General features: G+C 47.6%; 1 protein-coding gene across 1 annotated transcript in view; it reads right to left on the reverse strand.

Annotated features, from left to right (window-relative positions):
• LOC132012955 (contactin-associated protein-like 4) overlaps positions 1–22991 on the reverse strand; it is a 140750-nt gene that overhangs the window by 89133 nt on the left and 28626 nt on the right. Inside the window, exon 3 of the mRNA XM_059392746.1 lies at positions 2097–2290. Coding sequence (XP_059248729.1) covers positions 2097–2290 — 194 coding nt within the window. The remainder of the gene's footprint in view (positions 1–2096; positions 2291–22991) is intronic.

Below are 22991 nucleotides of genomic sequence, written 5' to 3' on the forward strand. Positions count from 1 at the left end.
AAGTCGAAGTCTGGGTACACACCCAAAGGAAGTGGAAGCAAGGTCTTTGTGAGATATTTGCACCCCGGGGTTCAGAGCACCATTATATAATCCCAAGAGCTGAAGTGTTCATTGACAGACGGATGGATGAGCAAGATGTCACCCACTCAAACAATGGAATGTGACTCAGCCTTAAAAAGGAGGCAACATGGACGGGACTGGAAGAGATTATGCTGAGTGAAGTAAGTCAAGCAAAGAGAGTCCATAGTCTCTCATGGTTCACCTCCCCTTCCAATTTCCCCTAACTCCCTTCTCCTCTCCGTCTCCCCATGTCCTCCATGTTATTTGTTATGCTCCACAAATAAGTGAAACCATATGAGAATAGCTGGTTTTGGCGTAAAAAAAATGAAAACTGTTACGCTGAAAAAAAATTATAAAAAAAAAAAAAAAAAAGAGGCTGATCCTGACACCTGCTTCAGCATGGCTGACCCCTGAGGACATCACACTCCACCATTCAGCCTGTCACCAGAAGACAAACAGTGTAGGATTCCACTTACCTGGGACATGGAGAGTCATCAGATTCATAGGGACAGAAGGCAGAGGGTGGACACAAGGGCCTGGGGTGGGGTGGGGAGTCTGTGTCTCATGGGATCAGAGTTTCAGTTTGGGAGGATGAGCGCCTTCTGGAGATGATGGGGGCATTGTGCTTAGGGCCTTGGAAGCTGTGCGCTTAAAAACTGTTTAGATGGTCAGTTTTAGGTGACATGTAACAATAACTAAAGCACTTTTTATGGTGAAGGGGGCCCACACAGTCGTGGCAGAGAAAAGGTAATGATATTGGTAAATCACATCCTCCCAGAATTCATACTGTGCGTGAGGTCACAGAGTGTAGTCCTGACCCCGCAGGCCCCGTGAGAGGAGGGAGGGGTCTCGCCCCCCACCTGCACAGGGCCGTGAGAAGCATGTCTGCAGGCAGGGAGGGCTCCCACCTCCATGGAGAGATCAGTGTCTGTGGTGCTCCCACCCTGGGCCCGAACCCCTCTGCTCATCCCAGTGTCACTGTGTGGGCTCGGTCGGGGCCCCTGCTCCCCAAGACAAGCAGCGAGGGGGTGTTGCCTGGTTGCTGGGGCCTGAGACACAGGACCTCACGGCATCTCGCTCCTTCCTCTGAATGGCATTGACAACATGAAACCTGCCCTGTGGGATGAGGGCTGACTTGCGTTATGCTAATGGAACCAGGGTGCTGGTTCCTGGTTCCAGCCCAGTGGGCATGTTGCCTCCTGGCTCACAGCCGCAGCTCTGGTGGTGTGCCCAGAACTGTCTTATCCCAGACAGGCTGCATAGATGCCGCCGAACCCTGGAGCAGAAGCAGATGTGGCCTTGGCTGGAGAAAGAGGGTGTGGACGTCACAGGAGGGGCTGTAGGACACTTGGGCCTGCGTGACCCCAAAGCAACCTTCTCTGCTGTTTACATGAGAAAAGGCGTCTTCCCACCCGAGTGTCGCTGAGCAGCTCCTTCAGCACTTGGTTTCCATGGTCTGTGGCTTCCCTGCCGCTGCTGTTCTGTGGGACCCAGGTCCTGGACCATCTCCACTGCCCACACGCCCGCCTCCTCCCACCCTGGTCAGAACCCGCGCAGTCGCACACACTCTGCCTCACTAACTACACACGCAGAGGGACGCGGTCTGTGGCAAACGTCCCGAAAGTCACGGAAGTTGAGTAAACAGTCCGCTCCTGCCCGAGGCTGTGGGATGCAATCAGAAAGCTGACTTTCTGCGAATGCCAGCTGATGAGGCCACTCGGCTCGTGTCCTTCAGGAGCCCTGGGTCAGGGAGGAGGGACAGGGCCACATCTGAGCTCCCGAGGAAGGCTTGGGACCCCTGGCCTCTGCGAGGTCATGCAGAGCACGGGTGGGTTTTCCCACTTGTGACCAGAACAAAAGGGTTTTGTCCAACTGTTCCTGGGCTATGAAATCATTTCCTTTCTTGATGCTCACGGATTTTCACATATCCTGCCTCTGGGAATGGTTTGCTTCTCTGAAGGCTCTGAGACCCTGGCCCGGGGGTGGCAGGAGACACTCTCGGGGCCCCTGGAGGTCGCGTCCCACGGAAGGCCTACCGCAATGCTCTCCTCACGCCGGTATAGCTTCCAGTTCCTGCCGCTGTCGCTGAACATCAGGAGGTAGCTGGTCACCCAGGAGGAGCTCCCGTACCCGCCCTGTGTGGCCACTGCGGTGACCACCATCCTGTCCCCAAGGTCAATCTGCAGCCATTGGCTTCTGTTTGACACACGGGGTGTCCAGCCACCAGCTCCTTGTGGAGAGAAAGGAGATACAAAACCACAGTAAGAGCAGGAAACATTAAAATGCATCTTCAAGGGGCAAAACTGGCACAGAACATGTGCCCCTGTGGCTTCCAGGAACACTGGATCCCTGATGCCCGGGGACCTTGACCTCCTGACTGCAAACACAGTTACACATAGTGAGCAACTGCTTGTCTATGCCCTCCTGCTCCTGGGGTGTGTGACAGCCTGGGCTCTGGGTGCTTAGCATCAGGGGGACATCCCCATGGAGCCCATCACTCTCCAAACCAATGTCCTCCAGGCCCTGTGCAGGGCTGGTCACCATCGGCCTATGCACCCTTTCCAGGGTCCACAGGGTGTCTAGCTCCTGGCAGAGCTGGACATCCATTTGGATGCCCCAACTCAGGGATCCAGCGTCCCACTCTGATGATGCAGAGTCCTCGGGACATGGCCTGCCATGGGAAGCCCAGACTCAGGGACATGGGCATCTAAAGCAATGTTAGGAGCTCAGAGGTGGGACAAGGTGCTGGTGGATGGTCAAGCTGTGTGAGGTGAGATGACAAAGGCAAACCCCACCCTTAAGGGGAGGAGGGGTTCGTGCAGCAAAGTGCACACTCCCACACACTCTCAGAAGACAGAGGACAAATGAGACCAGTGGAGAAATGGCAACCACCCTGCATGGGGCCAGTGCCCCCTGTGGCCCTAGCCCTGAACAGAGAACGAGGGGTACAGCACAGGGACCTCCTAGGGGCACTGCAGAGGCCAGGAGAGGGGACTGGAGTGCGACCAGAAGGTGGAGTTCTCCTTGAGCCCCCACCATGAAGGGACAGACCCAGGCTCGGAGAGTGTGCAGTCCCCGAGGACACCCAGTCCTCCTCCCATGTGCATGGCAAACACCCATAGTGGACACCTAGTGCGGGTCATGCGGAGATTGTGGAGGTGGGGGCTGGGTGCCCGTAAGCTGGAGGAATCCGGCGTCACCAGACCAGTGAGAGAAGAGTAAAACCCAGGCAGAATTTCTGAGAAAATCAGGAAGGAAATACTCGCCAAAAGTAATTGGAGAACATTCCTACCTCCTAAAAACAACTATGAAGCAAAAGGAAACCATAGGAAATAAACTCCTCAAACAAGCCTTTCAGGGTCCGAAATACCACCTTGAATCACAAGGTCGGGGCTAAGAATAACAATGGACCAAACACAGCTATGACAAAACACTGATTGAGCACAGGAAGCAAATGGGATAAAAAGACAAAATTATATGTAAAATAAAGAAGAAATACCATGACATACCATTAGAATGGCCCAATCCAGAGCCCTGACAGCACCCAGTGCTGGGGAGGAACAGGGGCGTACTCACTGCTGGGCGGACGCAGGAGGGAGAGTCTGGCGGCTTCTCCCCAAATAACACACTTTCACCACAGGATCCAGAAATTGCAATCCTTTGTATCACACAAAAATCGCACACTTGGTCTGTAATTGACAAACCTTGGAAGCAAACAAGACAGCCCTCAGGGAGTGGATGCATGAATCAGCAGTGGTCCATCCCTACAGTGGACTGTTGTTCTGTGAGAAAAAGAAATGAGCTATCTAGCCATGAAAAGACATGGAGGAAACTAAGTGAAAGAAGTCAATCTGGAGTTTGGGGGAGGGTGAGCAGGACTGGGGGTCTGGGGAGGGTGAGAAGCAGGATCTGGGGGTCTGGGGGAGGGTGAGCAGGGGCTGGGGGTCTAGGGAGGATGAGCACAGAGGATATTTAGGTCAGTGAGACCCTGTGGATGATATTGTTATGATGGATACAAATGTATTTAGTGAAACTCACTCTGCACAACACCAAGGGAGAGCCTCTGGGCTCCAGGTAACAGGAGTGCATTAGAATCGGCTCACTGAGTGCAGTGTACGTGCCACACAACTGTGCTACTTGGTGTTCATGGTCAGGACCCCATGTGGGGGGCCGTAGGAGGGTGTGGCATGTAGGGACTCAGTCCTTCCTATTTCGTGTTACTGCAAACTCAAAACTGTTGTACAATCAGTGCATTAGTTAAAGAGAGTAAATTGCCCAGAGTCCGGAGAATAGACTAAGATGGAAATGTAGTGAAGGACACGAAAGAAGGTGGCGAACATCCGAGAGCATGAAAACTGTCACGTGAATAAAGGGTCAGAGAAGCAGTGGTCAGGGGAAGCAGGCAGAGCGGGAAGAGTATACAGAGAGCTGAGTCCCGGGGAGAGACACAAACCAGTGCAGGAGGGTTGGTGTGGGAAATGCCGCCTAAGGCGACCTTTCCAGAGAGAAAGGACCACGAGAGCCCAGCAGGGATGGCATTGTGGACCGTGAGCAAAGATCCAGAAATAGACCCCGACACATGGGAGAAGTGGCGGGGTCTCCAGGGTTTGGGGTGAGGACAGATACCTTCCCAAGTGGCCCTGGGACAGCGGGGCAGCCAGGGGAGGCGGTAGAGTTAGACCCGTAGTTTATATGCACACAGCGCCAGCGCCTAGTGGGTCAGGGTTTTGGTCTAAACGCACAGACGCGGGAGTGGGGGGAGTTAGGCTCCTCTTCACCATGGTGCCAAGAAAGCTTCTCTCACTGAGACTCAAAACCCAGAGGCCACACAGGAAGGACTGATCCTCTGACCACCACAGTCTTCCTAGATGCACAACGAAAGCAGAAGCCAACTCCAGAGCAAGTCGAAACACAGCCCACGAGTGGAGAACATGCCCCGTGAGGCACCAGCTGTAGTGGGTGTCCAGGAGAGTGGTGAGTGACGTGTGCTGTGTCACAGGACGGGCCTGTGGGGGATCTCCAGGACCTACAGAGACCCTGGAGTATCTTCTCCATCTGTCCTTCTTGTAGACTAATAGGGAGGGTGTGCCCATCGCTGTGGGGACAGGGCCCAGAGGGAGAGCCCAAGAGGAGGCTGGGCAGGTTGGGGGGCACTCTGCTCTTTGCGGCGGACTGTGGGAACTGAGGAGATGGTCCACATCTCCCCACCTTCCCCAGAAATAAGTGACAGGAGGCAACCAGCACAGGGAGGAGCCTGCATATAATTCAAGGCCGGCGTGAGCCTGGCTGCCTTCCAGACAGGACTGCATCCCCTGGCGGTCAGGGTGCACCCAGGGTCTGGAACAGGGGAGAACCTAGATGGGCCTAAACCCCTTGGTCCACCCAGGTGTGCAGGTCTGCAATCCTAGAACCACCTTGCATGTGTACTAAAATTGAACCAATTAGTCAAGATATTGCAGACAATGGGGGCCAAGTTTTTCTGCTCTGGGAGGAGGGAAGACTAGGAAGAACCCTGGTTTGGGCTAGAATTAGAAGGATCAATAGACATTGGCGGTTTGATGCACCTGTAAAGGGAGACAGAACTACAGACACGTGTGGGCCCACATGGCTTAGCATCTCAGCGTGCAGGTCCTGGGTGTGACAGTGGGGAGGGCTGCCGGCGATGGCACCGGTGGCCACAAGCACAGCTCACACCCAGCCCTCCACTTCGGCACCCCGTTCTCCTGCACAGTCACCGGGATCCTTGGAGAACTGGTTGATTTCTGTACAAAATACAAGAGGAGCTTAGAACCTCTTGTGCACCAGAACATAGGAAACTCTGAGAAAAAGGGAGCCTTGCTGAAAGAATGGAAGAAACGACCTGAAGATTGGCCAGCTCTAGGACAACTGAGCAGTGAAATGAAAAAATGGATTTTACCGTGAGTACCCACAAGTTTCTACTGGTGAAAGGAAATGAGCTGGATGCTTGGGTGGCTCAGTCAGCTAAGCGTCTGCCTTCAGCTCAGATCATGATCTCGGGGTCCCGGGACCAAGACCCGCATCAGGCTCCCTGCTCGCCAGTGAGTCTGCTTCTCCCTCTGCCCCTCACCCCACTTGTGCACGATCTCTCTCGAATAAATAAAATCTTGAACAAAAAAAGAAAAGCAATCAAGCACATACTTGCTCAGGAGGAAGGAGCAGCTCTTCCTCACAGGGAAATTCCCAGGGTGACTCTGGAATGAGAGAACCCTCTAGGGCAGACACCACAGCAGTGGAGGGTAACCCTCATCAGATGTTGTGAGGGATCTCTGATGCTCTCTAACTTCTGGGCTGGGGCTCAGTAGGGTCTGAGCAGTGAAGCTGGCTGGCATTTGGAGGTCCTGCTATTCGGCCCCTGAGTCTCAGAGAGCCTGGGGAGTCCACACAGATACCTTCCAGGCAGAGGTCCCTCGGCGTGTGGCTCACTGCTGCAGTGTGTGAGGTCGTGAGTGGTCATGAAGCCATCGTCCTTGACCAGAAAGACTTTAATACCAAACATACCACGCAGGGATGGAAATGATTTCTCTCTACCCTTCCGAGTTCTTGGCTGATATGAGACAAAGGAGCAAGAAAAAGACAACCAGGAGTTTACCAAGGTGTGCAGCTCATGATGCAAGGAGACAGCAGGAGAAACGGGGAACCCCACAGTGGCCTAAACCTGGGGCTCAATACTGTCTTCAGCTGAAGAGAGAGAGAAAGCTGTGGGGAAGGCCTGGGGGGACAGGAAAAGTGGGCCAGTGCGACTCAAGTCCCCTGTGGGTGTCTCCTGGGGTTTAGTACCATCCTCTTCCTGGAACCAAAGGAGCCTCCCTGCTCCAGCAGATACCCTGGCAATAGGGTAGAATCTGCTCTGTTCTCAGAACTTCTCCTGCAGGTGCTAATTCTCAAGACAGCCAGCTCAAAATGATCCTTAGGCCAAAGAGGCACACTTTAGGCCCATGTGTTCTGGTGCTGTTCCACGAGGACGTTAGAGAAGACAGCATGTGAACAATCACACCCCCAGGACCTGGGGTATAACTGTTGTCCTTGCAAATGACAAAGGACTTGACGAGTAACTCCTGGCACAGTTGTAGACCCACAGGGTGTGTGACTGGTTTTGCAATTTTTAAAAAGGTTATTTATTTTAGAGAAGGGGAGGGGAGAAGCAGAGGAAGAGGATCTCAACCAGGCTCCCCGCTGAGCACAGAGCTGATACAGGGCTGGGTCCCAGGACCCTGAGATCATGATCTGAGTCCAAAGCAAGAGTCAGATGCTCAACTGACTGAGCCACACAGGGGCCCCTATTTTGCATTTTTTAAATCCACAAATGAGCACATTGTAGCCTTTTTCTCTGTTACTGTCGATTTTCAGTCTGGGTCTAAAGACCCTTTAGACCAAAGGTCTAAATAAATTGTGTTACTTATTTCTCGATTAGTTACAGAACGGGAGCCCCTTTATGTGCTAAGGATGCCGCTAGCTGTCTCCTTTTACGCAATCTTAAGTCTTAAAGGCAGCTGGGCAACTCCTCAAAACCTCAAAATAGAATTATCCCATGACTCCTGATTCCATGCCTTGGTATATGACAAACAATGAAAAAGTCAGCACATGTCAACATGACTATTCACAGTGATATCAGTCACACTAGCTAAAAAGTAGAAAAACCTCCAATGCCTATCAGCGATTGAATGGCTAAACCCAGGTGTTACTGAGACCTGACGTCATGGTCCCAGGACAGGGGATGTCTCTCAGCCTCCGAGGGAGGTCAGCCGATGCACGGACACTCCCTCTGTGGACCTGGCAGGAAGCAGGTGGAGGGGCTGGGAGAGGGGAGGGTTTTTGAGGGCTGAAGGTTGTGGAACCCGATAAAGGAGGGGCCCCACAGCATTGTGAGTGTCCAGAGTGTGGCTGAACAGTTCACTTTAAATGGTTAACGTGATTTTTAACACAGCAGAGAAGCATCTGGGGGAACATGTTTGAAGTTTCCCCTTTACAGAAGAGAAGAATAAATTTGGCTCTTGTTGTGGTTGTGTCACAAAATAGCTTTGAAGTTTATTCTAGCGCATTGTTTGAAATGTCAGCTTTTTTCCTTTTGCTTCTTACTCACTTTGAAATTATATTCTGTCCGTGAATTTCGTCCCAAGATCTGTTACTCACACTTTATGGTAAGAGTAAGGAGGCCAAAACGTCTGTCATGTGTGTTCCGACTTGTGTGTGGCTCCGAGGGGCTGGGAGTGTGCAGAACCCCAGACCCTCCCTGGGCAGGGGCCACATCCAGCTGTGAGGACTTCAGTGGCTGGGTGTAGGATTACCTCAGATGCCCTCAGATGCCCTCCCGCTACATAAACCTCTTGATGGGGATGGCCGACAGCAGCAGGGTGTCTGTGCCCAGTGACATGCGTGACGTCTCAGGACATGGGCTCCGCCCACGGCAGTCATGGACTACAAGGCGCAGAGTATCTGTTCTGGCCTTTCCCACAGCTCAACAAGCAGACAGAATACTTGCAACCTGAGAAGTTGGGGGCCCACGGGCGTCTGCATGGGAGAGTGTGTGGACTGATCACAGGAAGCCTCTGTGTGGTGAGCAGGTCTGGAGGTGAGTGGACAGACGTGATGTCTTTGCTCGGTGCATGGGAGGGCTGGTGCTCCGCTGCTCACCTTTGTGACCACAATGTGTCCGGCTGTGCCCTTTGCAAGGTGGTTTTCCTGATCTCGTGTCCTCAGCTCTGCACAGAGAGCCAGCTTTCTTGCAGGCTGGGAAGTGCCAGTCTCAAACGATACCTTCAAAGTTCTAATTTCTTCTTCACCAAGTTCATACCTCAAAATGTCTTTTGCTTCTTCCAGGAAAAGCTGAAGTGCTTCACCAGGATTCTGCTTGCTGATGTCAGGCAGCCTGGTGGCACTGTGTGGCCTGTGGCAGAAGACAGACGTCTGGCTGGGGCCAGGTCCAGCTGGAGATGCTCCTCCCATGTCCTTCCGTTCAGCCACTCTGCCCTTTGGCTCTGTGCCACAGATCAATAAAACATGTGAACGTGCTGCGTTTTCACGATCCAGGGATTTGATGGGATGCAGCACACTAGAAATCCGGGAGCACAAATCGCTGCACCAGGAGCCCCAAACTGCATTCACCCAGACCCCTCTGCTTTGTTATCCAGACCCTGACTGAGCTGAGGGTTTATTCCTTGTTTTATTGGCGAGCCCTGCACCATGGCCTATGGGGGCTGCATTAGAGAACCACTGTCCCGAAGAGCAGAGGTCCGTCTGGGGCTTCTTCTCAGTGTCTGTTTGAATGAGGAGAGCAGCCGAAGAGAAAGGTGCATCAGCAGGCTGTAAGATAATCTAGGCAAGAAAGAGTTAAGGGTAAACATGAAAGTGCCCACAGAGGAGAAGGGGGCACCAAGAAGGGGTCCCCAGGATGGGCAGGGACCCTTGCTTGCAGGCTGGCTGGCTTTCCTCGTGAGCGCTTGGCCAGCAACACCGCCAGGGGTGGTGGGAATGTGGGAACGATGCCTGCCAGTGTTCACTGTGTTCTCCCAACCCCTGAAAGGTGTGGATGGCAGGTCCGGGGGGTCTTGGGGAGGACTCCAAGATTTCTGATTTTCCAGTAACTGGAACGGATGCTGGTCAGTTACAAGACGGTGAGTCTGGCCTTGTGCACAAACTGTAATGCATCTTACTGTCTGGGAAGGGTCAGGAAGCAGCTCCCCAGGTGTCATGGGACTCCCCTGTGCCTCAGTTTCCCCTGTGACTTTACGGCTGGCCCAGGTTTGCTTAGATTACTGGAACACTTCCTGCACTCTAAAACTCATCAGATGAACACTAGGCGTTGATGCTGGCACGGCTGGATCCCCGTCCAAGTGGGTGGAACTCCTGCAACTTTTGCAAATTCCTCCTGCTCCCCTTGGGGAAAGTGTGTGCACTGCGTTTCCCAGCCTCCCTGACCCTTGCTCCCCTGGGGTGCTTTACCCTGCTGTGAATCCACTTTGCAATCCAGAGACAGGAGAGTGGCAAAAGCTGCGATGTACAGGGCTGCCTGACCTTGTGAGGGGTGGAGTCTGCCCCCCACCCCAAGACCCCTGTGTCCCAGCAGCATCTTGAATGTCGTGGGAACTGCTGGGAGGCCAGAAGGTGCCCCTCCGGACACACGCACATGTGGAGAGACAGTCCCTTCTGCAGCCGCGTGTGGTCATGGCTCACCTTCCTGTAGACCAGATGGCCCCAGACTTTCAGGGAGCACTCACCCTGCCTGGGCTCTGCTCCCTGTACACCCCTGCCCCAAGGCTCCCTGTTCTCCATCTGGAGGCCTGCCATGGCAGGAAAGGGCGGATCTTCTGATGCATTTGCTGATCTGATCAGCTTTCTGATCACAGCCTCTGAGCCCACTGTCCCCGTACTTCCTCTGTCCGAAGAACCGGGGAACAGGGATGGCCTTGCTCTTCTCCATGAAGCAGAATCCAGTGACACCATCTCTGTGTTTGCAGAGGCAGAGACATTAGGATCCCAGCCTTGTCCCCGGGACATCTCAGCACCCCGAGGGCCCTCAGGGAGCCCTGACATGCTGGGCTATAACCTCAGCTCTGGCTCCTGGACCCTGCTCCACACTGAATCTTCCTGTCAGCTGGGTCTTCTCCTGGACCCAGCCTTTCTGCTGTCGTGTGCCTCAGACAGAGGGTCTGAGCCTCTGCCTGCTTTTGTCCCTCTGTGGTGAGCCCATGGCCCCTCCTGGGACAAAGACCCCTCCCCTGAAAGGACACAATTGGACAGTGTCTCTTCCTTTGTCCCAGAGACTAAGGTGCACAGTCAGAAGCCCCCCTGCTGACAGCTGTCCCCTGGCTGTCTCCAGGGTGTGAGGTCTCCACTGCTCAGAACGTGGAAGCATTGACAGTTTCCACGCCCTCAGAGGCAAGCTGGACAAGCTGGACACCCGCTGAGATGGTCAGTGGATGGGAGGTCAGCATTCCAGACAAGCGTCACTGACAAAGCAGGTTGTAGGGAGCTGTGGCATCCGGTGGGAAACCTACCCATTCTGCTCTGTGGCTGCAGGTGTCTTTGTCAAAGGACAGTGGACAGAGTCAGCCGAAGCCCCACTTGTCTTTAAAGGCACATGGGCACCAGTAACTTCCTCTGTCCCTCTGATCTCTGATGGCCCTGGGGAAGGCTTCCTGCGAACGTCAGCCTCAGCTTCACATGCACACACACCTGCTGTTTCAGACCTCCTGGTGAGCTGGAAGGCACCAAAAAGGATAGTGCCTTGTGTGTGTATCCCTGTACACGGGCTTCCACGTCTTTCAAATGACAAAGGCCACGTGGACATGTAGTCAGTGGGCGCAGATGGGAAGGCGGCAGGTGCTCTTGAGCAGGGGTGTGCAAGGAGGTGGGTGCAAGGAAGCAACAGGAAGGTAGAATCAGAGAAGCAGCAGAAGTGCACAGATGGGGGACTCCGGTTCCTCAGCAGCCCAGCTGAACCGGCTGGAGCCCAGGGCATTTTCTTCCTAAGTGAGTTGTAAGCAGGGATCTGTCTTGGGCAGAGGCTGGGGCCCAGCTTCACACACAGCAGGATGGCTGGGCCATTGTCAGCTCTCCGTTGGTCAGTCTCCGCACAGGGATGGGACAGGATAAGCAGACGAAGAGATTGGGAGTTTATGGTCAAGTCAACAATGCTGTTGGGTAACTTGATCCAGTTTTCATTTCCAAGACATCCCATCCAGCAAAGCAGAACACAGTTCCTTCCAACTGCACACAGAACGTTTACAAGGTAGACTATACTGTGTCCATAAAACATATCTCAATTACTTTAAAGGGACTCAAATCAGGCAAAGTATGTTCTCTATCCAAAATGAAGTTACCGGGGTGCCTGGGTGGCTCCAACATTTAAGTGTCTGACTCTTGATTTTGACTCAGGTCATGATCTTAGGGCTGTGAGATCAAACCCCATGCTGGTTGTGGAGCTTGCTTAAGATTCTCTCTCTCTCCCTCTCCCTCTGTCCCCCTTTAAAAAAAATAAGTGAAATATATAAATAAATAACAGAATGAAGCTGTAACACAAGGATATCTGCAAAATACTGAAATATTTGGAAACTAAAGAACATACCTTTAAATAACCCAAGTCAAAAGGGAGATCAAATGGAAAATTAGAAAGCTTTTGACTGAATAAAAGTGAAAACACAAATTATCAAAGCTTGTGGCTGCCACTCTTATGAACTGGGATGGGGGATTGGGAATACGAGAGGGTACTCAAATCAGTGAGCTTACTTCTAGACCTAAAGAAGCTAAAGAACAAGAAAATATAAACCCACCAACTCAGACTGAAGTAAGAACGTAATAGAGATGAAATGGAAGTAATGAAATAGAAAACAGAAAATCAATAGAGAAAAATAAATAAAACCTAAAGTTATTCCTTAGTTCTATAAAACTGATAAACTACTTTGGAGTTATCAGCAGCAAATAGAGAATCCATTAATTACTAATATGAGGAGCGAGAGGGACATCACTACTGGCATCAAAGGTTAATAAGGAAACATGAAAAGCTTTATTCCACTCAGTTTATTTTTAAACTGATGGCATGGACAATTTCCCTGAAAGACAGAAACTAGTAAAATTTCATCCAAGAAGAAATAGGTAACTCAAACCACTCTAATATTGATTAAAGAAACTGAACTTGTATTTTATTTTATTTTTTTAAAGACTTCATTTATTTATCTGACAGAGATCACAAGTAGGCAGAGAGGCAGGCAACGAGAGAGAGAGGGGGAAGCAGGATCCCCGCTGAACAGAGAGCCCAATGTGAGGCTCGATCGATCCCAGGACCCTGGGATCACGACCTGAGCTGAAGGCAGAGGTTTTAACCCACTGAGCCATGCGGGCGCCCCTGAACTTATATTTTAAATTTTCCCACAAAGAATATTCCAGGTCCAAGGATTTTACAAAAAAGATAGATCAAAAATTCATGCAAGAACTGACATCAGTTCCACACAAACTCTCTAGGAAGTGGAGGAAATAGTTACCAATGAACTCCATGAGTTGGCAAGATCCTGATAACAAAACAATGCAAATAATTGAACAGAGAAGAGATACAGACCTATCTACCTTAAGAACACAGATGCAAACATTGTAACAAAATGTTAGCATATAAAATCCAACAATCTATGAAAAGGTTAGTACCTCAGGACCAGGTGTGACTTAGTCCATGAGGGCAGAGTTGGTTTAACATCAGAAATTCACCTGATGTGATTCAGCATGAAAACATACTGAAAATGTTCATATGCTAAACTATACAGTCATCAAATACATACAAAAAAGTTTTTGAAAATAGCCAACATTCATTTCTGATTGAAAAAAAAAAATGTCTTGACAGGCAAAGAACAGGGCATTTATTAAAACAAAACAAAACAAAACAAAACCCTGTAAGTACCATCCTGTAAGGGTGGGAGATGGCTGCTTTCCCTCTGAGATCCAGGACAAGGCAAGGCTATCTGCTCTTGCTGCATGCACTCAACACCACTAACGGCATTGAGCCAAGGCAATAGGGCAAGAAAGCGAAATGGAAGGAATTGGATCGGGAAGGAAGAAGCAAATGGTTTTATCCACCAATAGCATGGTCATCCATGTAGACACACCTGTAGAATCGAAAATATGGTGGAAGAACAAATATGTGGCTTTAGCAGGTTTTCAGATTATGCAGTCAAATCAATACACAAAAATGCATTGTATTTCTTTGGCATGACTTGTATTACCGACCTGATTGTTTATTACAAAATTAAAGTTCTTAATTTTACTTCAACAGCATTGAGTAAAGGAAATTAAAAAGACCAGTGGAGCAGAAGTCCAGAAGTTGACACAGTTATTTGTGGTCAACTACGTTTTTACAAAGGTACAGAAAATTGAATGGGAAAGGACCAGCTCTTCCAAATACCGGGCTGGGATGATTGGATTTTTTTTTTTTTTAAGGTGAGGGGACTTTGTTCCATAGCACAATTTCTTTGACAAAATGATAAATTGGTCTTCCTCAAGATAAAAACCTTTACTTTACAAAAAATGCTGTTTAAAGAACAGAAAGTCAACAAACACACTGAGAAAACACATTTGCAACTCCAACCCACATACCTAAATATAGATATAACTCTCAGTACTCAGTAACTACAAACTGAACAAGCCAATGCAATACTGAAAAACTGGCAAAAGTTTTGAACTTTTCCCAAGAAGATAATCACAATAAGCCATGAGAAATGTCATTATCCTCTGGGAGGATAAAATTAAAAACCCTCACATCTGTTAGAGCTTCTACCGCTCAGACAGCTTCTCATCCTGGGTTTTGGGGAGGGTGTGGAGCACCTAGAACTCTCCAACATGGCCGGTGGAGATGCAAAAGGGCAAAACCACAGCAGAAAACTCTCTGTCAGTGTCTTAAAATACTGGATATTCGGGGCACCTGGGTGGCTCAGAGGGTTCAGCCTCTGCCTTCAGCTCAGGTCATGATCTCAGGGTCTTGGGATCCAGCCCCGCGTTGGGTTCTCTGCTCAGCAGGGAGCCTGCTTCCTCCTCTCTCTCTCTAACTGCCTCTCTGCCTACCTGTGATCTCTGTCTGTCAAATAAATAAATAAAACCTTAAAAAAAAATACTGGATATTCACCCACGGCTTAGCCAGCAATAAATACCACTTGGGTCTCTAAGCAAGAGGAACAGAAATGTGTCCACACAAGACCTGTCCAATAAGGCTTAGACAGTTTTATTCTGTGTCCCCAAACCAGAGACCACCCAAGTTTCCTTCAACTGGAGATAGGACACATGATTTTTGTTGTATTCATACATAGAATAGGACTCAGAAATTAAGAGGATAAAGTAAACACCCCAAAAGTGGATTATCTCATGTTAGGCAGAAGGACCCAGATTTAACTGTGTTCCACAACATGACAAATTACCTCAAGGTGATGAAAATCGGGACGATAGCTGCCTTGGGGGTGGGGTATGGGGACAGGGCTGGAGGACACTTTTTAGGGTGAGGGTATATTTAATTACTTTGTTGGTGAGGCAATTAAAAGGGTGCATCCATTTGTCAGATTAAAGATCTGAATTAAAACAATAATATTGGGGAAAAATATGTGAAAATCTCAATTTTGGAAACACTGAAATTTATACCTGCCGAGTGCCACATCCTCTTTGTTTAAAGAAAAGAGTCTTCTAAAGTCATTCGTAATCTGTAGTCTATAGGAGCTAAAGAAAAGAAAGCCAAAAGAAAACCAGTGAAGTGCGTTTTCTTTGCAGCCGCGAGAAGGTGGGAATTCAGAATGAGCAAACAAAGCTGCCGGGACAGAGCCAGACAGCAGGAACATGAAGGATGTTAATGCTGGATGTGGAATCTTGGATAGCTTTTCTTCCACATCAAATGCATCTCAGATTTGCAGGAAGAACACTTTAAGTAAGAACAGAAATGTTAAATGTCGGGTGGTGGTCATCTCCGATATTCGTGTGGCCTCTCTCTAATTTAAGGATATCTGCTGCATCTTAGTTTTTGGGATAACAGTGGGTCTGTATGGCTGGAGGAGAAGAGAAATCTCCAGGAAACCTGTATTTTTGGTCCTGGTGTTCAAAATTCGATCATATTTTCAATAACCTGGTTCTCTTGAAATTAAGTCAATGTGGGACTCAAGAAATAAAAATCATCATGGGAATTGCTCTTTCCTAATGTTAAAAAAGAACAGAGGAATGAAATAAGAACTGACCGGAACCTGCCGGTAACTGAGGTCCAAGGGTGAACGGGGGCTTGGGCACACGTGCCCTATGTCTCTGGGATGAGCAGGACTGCCCAGGAGGCACTGATCTACTTTCTCACCTTATTTGACAATTAAGTATTCAACTGATGTGGGGATAGACTCATCAGCTGAAGCCGTGGCACAGAAAAAATGTGCCTCATGCACACTCTGCACCCAAGTCAGCGATGGCTGTGTCTACTCAATAAAATTCCATCCATGTGTTTCCACCGTTCCAAAATCAATGGTGTTACGTCAAGGGAAATACCTCAGAGAAAGACAAATGGCATGGGATTCATGTGGGTTCTAAACCACAAAATGAACGAACAACAGAAACAGACTCTCAAATACAGAGAAGAATCTGGAGGTTGCCAGAGGGCAGGAATGAGGGCTGTGCCAATAGGGGCGGTGAGTCGGGGGTACAAACTTCCAGCTAGAACGTGAGTCAGACGGCAGGGGGGGTGGTGCAGCGCCCAGCATGGGGAGCAAGGCTAACAGTGTCACAGCTCTCTGTGCCCACAGGTGGGGGCCATTTATCCTGGTGATCATTTCACAATGGATACAAATATGGAATCTGTATGTTGTACACCTAAAACTAATACAATATTGTATATCAACCACACTTCAGTAAAATGACAACAAATAAATAAGTAATTGCTGGGAGTGTTTACTGCCCATGGAGATGATCCAAAAACTGTAAATGATTTTGTATGAAAAATAAAGACAGATTTATGAAAATAGTTCTTACACACTGTTAAGGAAATTTCAAGTAACTTAGGTGCTAAGCTCGACATAAAATAAACTATTAATTTTAACAACTTTATGGCTGGCGTTAATAAAAAATTATTTTGATATGACAGACTGTAACAAAAGTCTTACTCTCATTTATTCACCCTAAATACGAGGTTTTGATGACCTTGAATGTCAGTGTTAATTATATAAGCATTTTCTAAAATTCTGCAAACTGTCATTTTTTCTACTTAAATCTTCCCTGTGGTTTTCCACTTTGTTTGAACATTTATTTAGATGCATTATTCCACTGGACTTAGTTAAATCTGAGATCATGGCGTGTGAAGAAGATACATATGCTAATTATACTTCAGAATCTTAAACAACTAGAAGAGCACAACACTGCATGAAAAATGACACAATTGAGATTCAGTTCTCAGAAATGTGTACATGAAAACATGCTCATGGGTCGCCCTGTCCAGGGTCTGTCTTCTCTTGCAACATCGCCTATAAATTACTTCTTATAATATATCAAACTATATCATCTTCAAAGTTATATTGCCCAAAGTTGTAGATATGTTGTGTTTTTATGTTATACTATTTTTCTACCAAGTTTTCACTTTAACATGTCTATGCAATGAATCAACTTCAGATTTGACCTATAGATTTCTTCCTTTTTTAATTCCCTTTCAGTGTTCCAGAATTCATTGTTTATGCACCATAAACAATGTGCTCCATAGATTTTTAAGTTTATAATTTAGTGTTCCTTAGTATGTTCAGTTGACTGCGCAACCACCAGCACTCTCCAGTAGCTCTGCACCTCCTAGGAGCTGGTCTCTAGTCTTTCCTCACCCAGGCCCTGGCGGCTGGAAATGTCCTGTATCCATGGATTTCCCTGTTCCGGATGCGTCCCATGATTGGGCTCTCATTGTATTAATACCATAAGATTTGTATTCTCTGTATGTTATGATGTTCTGGTGTTTTTTTAAACCCTTCGTGCTGGGGTAAGTCTGACCTTCTGGTGGCCTATCCAACAACTAGGGACTGCAGGTGCTGGCGGAGCACATCTGTGATGTGCAAACTAACCACTCACAGCTGCACCCCTCTAGCTGGCCTGGGTCCTGGAGGCAACATTCGTCGGCCTGAGTCCCCCTGGGCAGGTGTCAGCCCAGCCACAATGCTTGCCAGGCCGAAGCTGTTTACAGTGCTGTCTGGCCTTTCTGTGGAAACCGTGGGAAAGACCGTGGCCTGAGCTCTCCTAGCCCTTCCTTCTGCTTCCTTCCAGACGCTGGTGCCCCAGGACCCCGGCAGGTGAGCTGTGCCTCTTGTTTCCTGGGAAACTCTGGGAAGCTTTAATGTTTTTTTCCAATGGCCTTCACCTCTCTGTCCTCGCTCTGTCACCTTTGTAATGAAGATCCAGCACAAAACACTTACAAGGATGTAATTCTTTTTCCTTAGGAACAACTGATTTGTCATTTATTCACGTCTGAGGGCGATGCAGGGTTGGGTTAGTCTCAGGTGTCCAGCATGGTGGTCCAGCAATCTTGCAGAGGCCTCGGGGCTCCTCCTGGTGCGTGTGGTCTCATGCCATACCCCATGGCCCCTTGTGCTACCACCAGTTTTTTCTATTTAAGGTCTTTTTTTTTTTTTTTGGTGTTTGTACATTTGTTTTGTTTTCTAAATTCCTCTAGCTCTATCCACATTGTTGCAAATAGGACAGGACCTTGTGGGATGGGATCCTTCCACTGGGTGTTGTGTGTGTGAGGTCCGTCCAGGTTGTGCTGTGACCATAGATCATTGTTGGATAATATTCCACCGTATGAAGCGACCATAGCTTGCTTATATATTCACCAGCTGGTGGACATTGGGCTGCTTCCACGTTGCCATGACCATGAGTAATGGCGCTGTGAGCCTCTATATGCGAGTTCTACACCCGACAGCGTCCTCACTTGGGTCTACATTGGGGTGGCTGTGATTCATGCAGTGATGCCACGGTAGCTTCCCAAGGAGCCACCCAGGGGTCTCAGCAGCACCCTTCAGCCATGGGGAGGCTGCATGGTCTCTCCAGCCTTGTTGCTTTCCTTTCTTTGAGGACAGCCATCTTCACCGCAGCATGCGGATTTTCAGATGGCTAAAGGCTAATGATGTCAAGCGTCTTGCCAGGGGTTATTGACCATTTGTGTATCTTGGAGAAAAGGCTTTTCAAATAATTTGCCTATTTTAAAGTTAGGTTTCTTTTTTTTTTTAAGATTTTGTTTATTTATTTGACAGACAGAGATCACAAATAGGCAAAGAGGCAGTCAGAGGAGGAAGCAGGCTCCCTGCTGAGCAGAGAGCCCGATGTGGGGCTCGATCCCAGGACCCTGGGATCATGACCTGAGCCGAAGGCAGAGGCTTTAACCCACTGAACCACGCAGGCGCCCCAGTTAGGTTTCTTTTTTTATGGTTTAATTGTCAAGAGTTTTCTATAGACTCTAGATCGACACGTACTTTATCAGATCTGTAATTTATAAATATTTTCCCCATCCTGTGGGTTTTCTTGTCCCTTTCTTAATGATGTATTTGAAAGTAAAGCATTTTTAATTTTGAAGAAATCCAGTTTGTCTGTTTTTTTTTCCTTTTGTCACTTGTGCATTTAGATTCATATCTATAAAAACATTTTTTAATCCAAGGCTCTAAAAATTTACTAGTATGCTTTTCTCTAAGTCTTTCATAGTTTTCTCACTTACATGAAGTCTGTGACTCATTCTGAGTTAATTTCGATGCATGGTGTGAACCCAGCTTCATGCTTTTGCCACATTTGTTGGAAAGACTCTTCTTACCCCTAGATTTTCTTAGGGCTCTTCCAGAAAACCAGGTTACCATAAATGTGACAGTTTATTTCTGGACAATAAATTGGTCCTATTGGTCTATACATCTATCCTTATGACAGTGCTGAGTGTCTTAACTACAGTAACTTTGAAGTGGAGTCAGTTTTGAAACCAATAGGTGTAAGTCTTTCAAATTCATTCTTTTTCAATATTATTATGGATTTTCTAGATCACTTCCCTTTCTTTTTTGTTTGTTTGTTTTTAAAGATTTTATTTATTTATTTGACAGAGAGATTGAGATTACAAGTAGGCAGAGAGGCAAGCAGGGAGAGAGTAGGGAGCAGGCTCCCTGTTGAGCAGAGAGCCAGATGCAGGGCTGGATCCCAGGACGTGAGATCATGAACTGAGCTTAAGACAGAGACTTAACCCCTTGAGCCACCCAGTCGCCCCATAGATTACTTCCATTTCTAAATGAATTTTAGGATTAACTTTTCCACTTGTGAGGAAGGGATGCCTGGGATTTTGGAAGGGATTGAACCAAAAGGAGACTCATTTGAAGAAGGAGCACCATTTAAAAAAATATATTATACCTTTTGATACATGGACAGGAACTGTCTTTCCACTTATTTAGGTCTTCTATGCTTTGTATTTTTTATATAAATATAAATCACATACTCTTTTGGTAAATTTATTGCAAGGGTTTTAATATTTCCTGATGCTGTCATAAATTGAATTGATTTCTGGATTCCATTCTTGTATATTAATTTCTAAAGTATAGAAATGCAATTGGTTTTTGGATATTGATTTTTAGATATTAGTCTTGTGTTTTACAAACATGCTAAACCCATTTTATAATATTCATGTGTATGTGTGTGTGTGTGTGTGTATTCTGAAAGATTTTCTGTATACAAGCTCATGCCACCTACAAATAGAGATAATTCTACTTCTTATTGATACACTTTTATTCTCTTTTCTTGTCTACTTTTCCTAGCTAGAACTTCCAGTTCAATGTTAAATACAATTAGCAAAAGCAAACATCTTGTTTTGTGTCTAATCTCAGGGGGAAGCATTTCGTCCTTTACTGTCAAGTATGATGAAGTATGATGTGAACTATTGGCTTTTGTAGATGCCTTTTAAAGGCTGGTGAAGTTTCCTTATATTTATAGTTTGTGGGATTTTTAAAAAATGCTTTTTTTGGATCTATTGTGATTATCGTGTATCTGTTCCTTTATGCTATTTATATGGTATCACATTGATTGATTTTTGGATATCAAACCAACCTTGAATTTCTGGGATAAATCCTACTTGATCACAGTGTATAATTCTTTCTACATGTTGCTGCATTTATTTGCTAGTTAATTTTTAAGTTTTTTTGAGAATTTTTTGTCTACTTTCTTAAAAGGTGTTAGATTGTATTTTTCTTTTTCAAGGGGACATTGAACTCAAAATGATTTAAGTTTCCCCTTTTCTATTTTGTGGGAGAGTTTGTGACAGCTGGATGCTAATTTGCCCTTAAATGTGTGGTAGGATTTACACATGAACAACTGGGTTCTAAGCTCTGCTTTGTGGGAAGTTTATAATTATGATTCCAACTCTTTACTTGTATTAGGTATATTCAGATTATCCATTTTTTCTTGAGTCACATATAAGCCTGTCAATTTAATTAAAATTTTCAACAATCCAACTTTTGACCATGTTGCTCTTCCCTATTGTTTTGTTTCCATATGAATTTCCATTTATTTCCAGTTATTTGCTGAAATTATCCATATTTTAATATCTTGAATATATTAGTTATATTTGTTTTATAGACTATAGTCTTATAACTATTGTTATTACTGGAGCTCCATTTTTATTTCTTTGGTTTTCAGTCAAATCTTACTATGTGCCTTTTTTTTCTATTTCTAAACTAGATAGTTTTATTTTTAAAAATACTGTGAGGTTCTGGATGATTTATTTTCTTCTGGAGTTAATTCACTCTTGCTTCTCAAGCTGTGACAGCTCAGTCCAATGAGGAGTTGGGATTTTTTCAATATGAATACGAGTTTTCTGGTTAGGCCCAAAGACTGTGGTGTGTTCAAGGGTCCATCCCCCTTTTTGGTCTCTGAGTCCCACTTCGGGCTGTAGCCCAACAAGGCCGGGAGGTCCTCCTCAGCCCTTCAGCCTGTCTCTGTGGCTCTCACATTGGAAAAAGCCATCAGCACAGTGGCCCCAGAGACAGGCTCGGCTCCCTGGCTTTCCCTCTCCTGATCCGGCCCTTTGGCTTGGAAACTCCCCAGTGTCTTCAAACACTTCAAAAAGCATTCTGTCCAGGCTTTCTGGTAATGTTTCGTGCAGAAATGTCTGAAGTGACCTTGGCAGTGTTGGTGGAAGCTGACAGTTTGGGCTAGAAATGACAAGTGTTTCACAGATGCTGACCACTGTTCCAGGGCTTGCTGGGATCTGCTCGTGTAGTGTCCCTCAGGCTGGCCCTCCACACAGCAGCAGCATCATTAGCAGTATTGTCAACTTTAGCTTCTGTGGCACCACACGTAACCAGGGCACAAAGCCAGATGCCTCTCTGTGGAAGCAGCTGAGTGAACTGGGGACCGTGGTCAAGTGGAGAATGTACCCCATATAGGATTTCCCCCAGCCCTGACCACATGACACCTGAGGGCCACGGGGCTACCGTGTTCCAGATTTGTCTCACATACGGTGACATCTGGGGACTTGAAACCCGTCGGCATGTCCGTGCTGTCCTGTCCATGGTCAGCACTCCTGGCTGTGTATCAGGTCCAGCCTCTGATGGGCACAGACCTGTTGCAAATTTCTCAGGGACTTGCTTCTGTGGCAAGATCAATCTCAACTGAACGGAAGCATCTCCTTGCTTCTTTCATGAGCATTTTTCCAGACCTTTTTTAAAAAAAAAATTCCCCTTTAAATTTAGTTCACTTATTTGAAATTGCTGTTCTGTTTGCATATATTGTCAAGGGAGCATCGAATCAGACCTGATGGGGACGGACTGCAGAGGGGCTATGATGAATGGTCTAAGACATCTTGCACACGTACTGGGATGTTCCTGCGAGGCTCGGGCTCAGGGCTGGGATGGGAGGCCACTGTCCCACAGCCCGTCGGCACTGCCAAGGCTAGCCGCCTCTGGCGCAGCCATAACAGACCTCCTGCCGCTGACCCCCAGGTGAGGCCTCCAGGCCAGAGCTGGCTGGGGACTTGCCCTGGCATCACCTCAGTCATAGTGTTGTAGATGCTCGCTGCTGCCTGTGTCCTGGGAAGAGGGGCATTTTTCTCCACATCCATCTCCCCCTGGAGAGCCTTCAGCTGGTTCCCTCAGCTGGTTGGGACCTGGACAGATGCCCCATTCAGTAGATAAGAAATTTGGAGGAAGCCTCTTGCTTGTGCTAGAAGGTGCCATGCAAATCCCTTCTGAAAAGAGAGGTTTCTGCCATTGCCTTTTTCATTTGTGCACCCAAGGGCCTGGCTGGATCGCTGTGTGAGCAAGCCTTTGTGGATGCTGCGTGGATGCCTCCCCACCAGCCTGAGATTACTTCACATCTCCGTAGCACTGATGGTAAAGGACCAAGAGGCTTCGCTTTTAGAAGCATCACAGTTCATGCTACACCGCAGGGAAAATGTGAATGAAGGAGGAGAGACTCAGAGT

Source organism: Mustela nigripes, chromosome 3 (genome assembly GCF_022355385.1).
Source record: "Mustela nigripes isolate SB6536 chromosome 3, MUSNIG.SB6536, whole genome shotgun sequence".
Lineage (NCBI taxonomy): Eukaryota > Metazoa > Chordata > Mammalia > Carnivora > Mustelidae > Mustela > Mustela nigripes.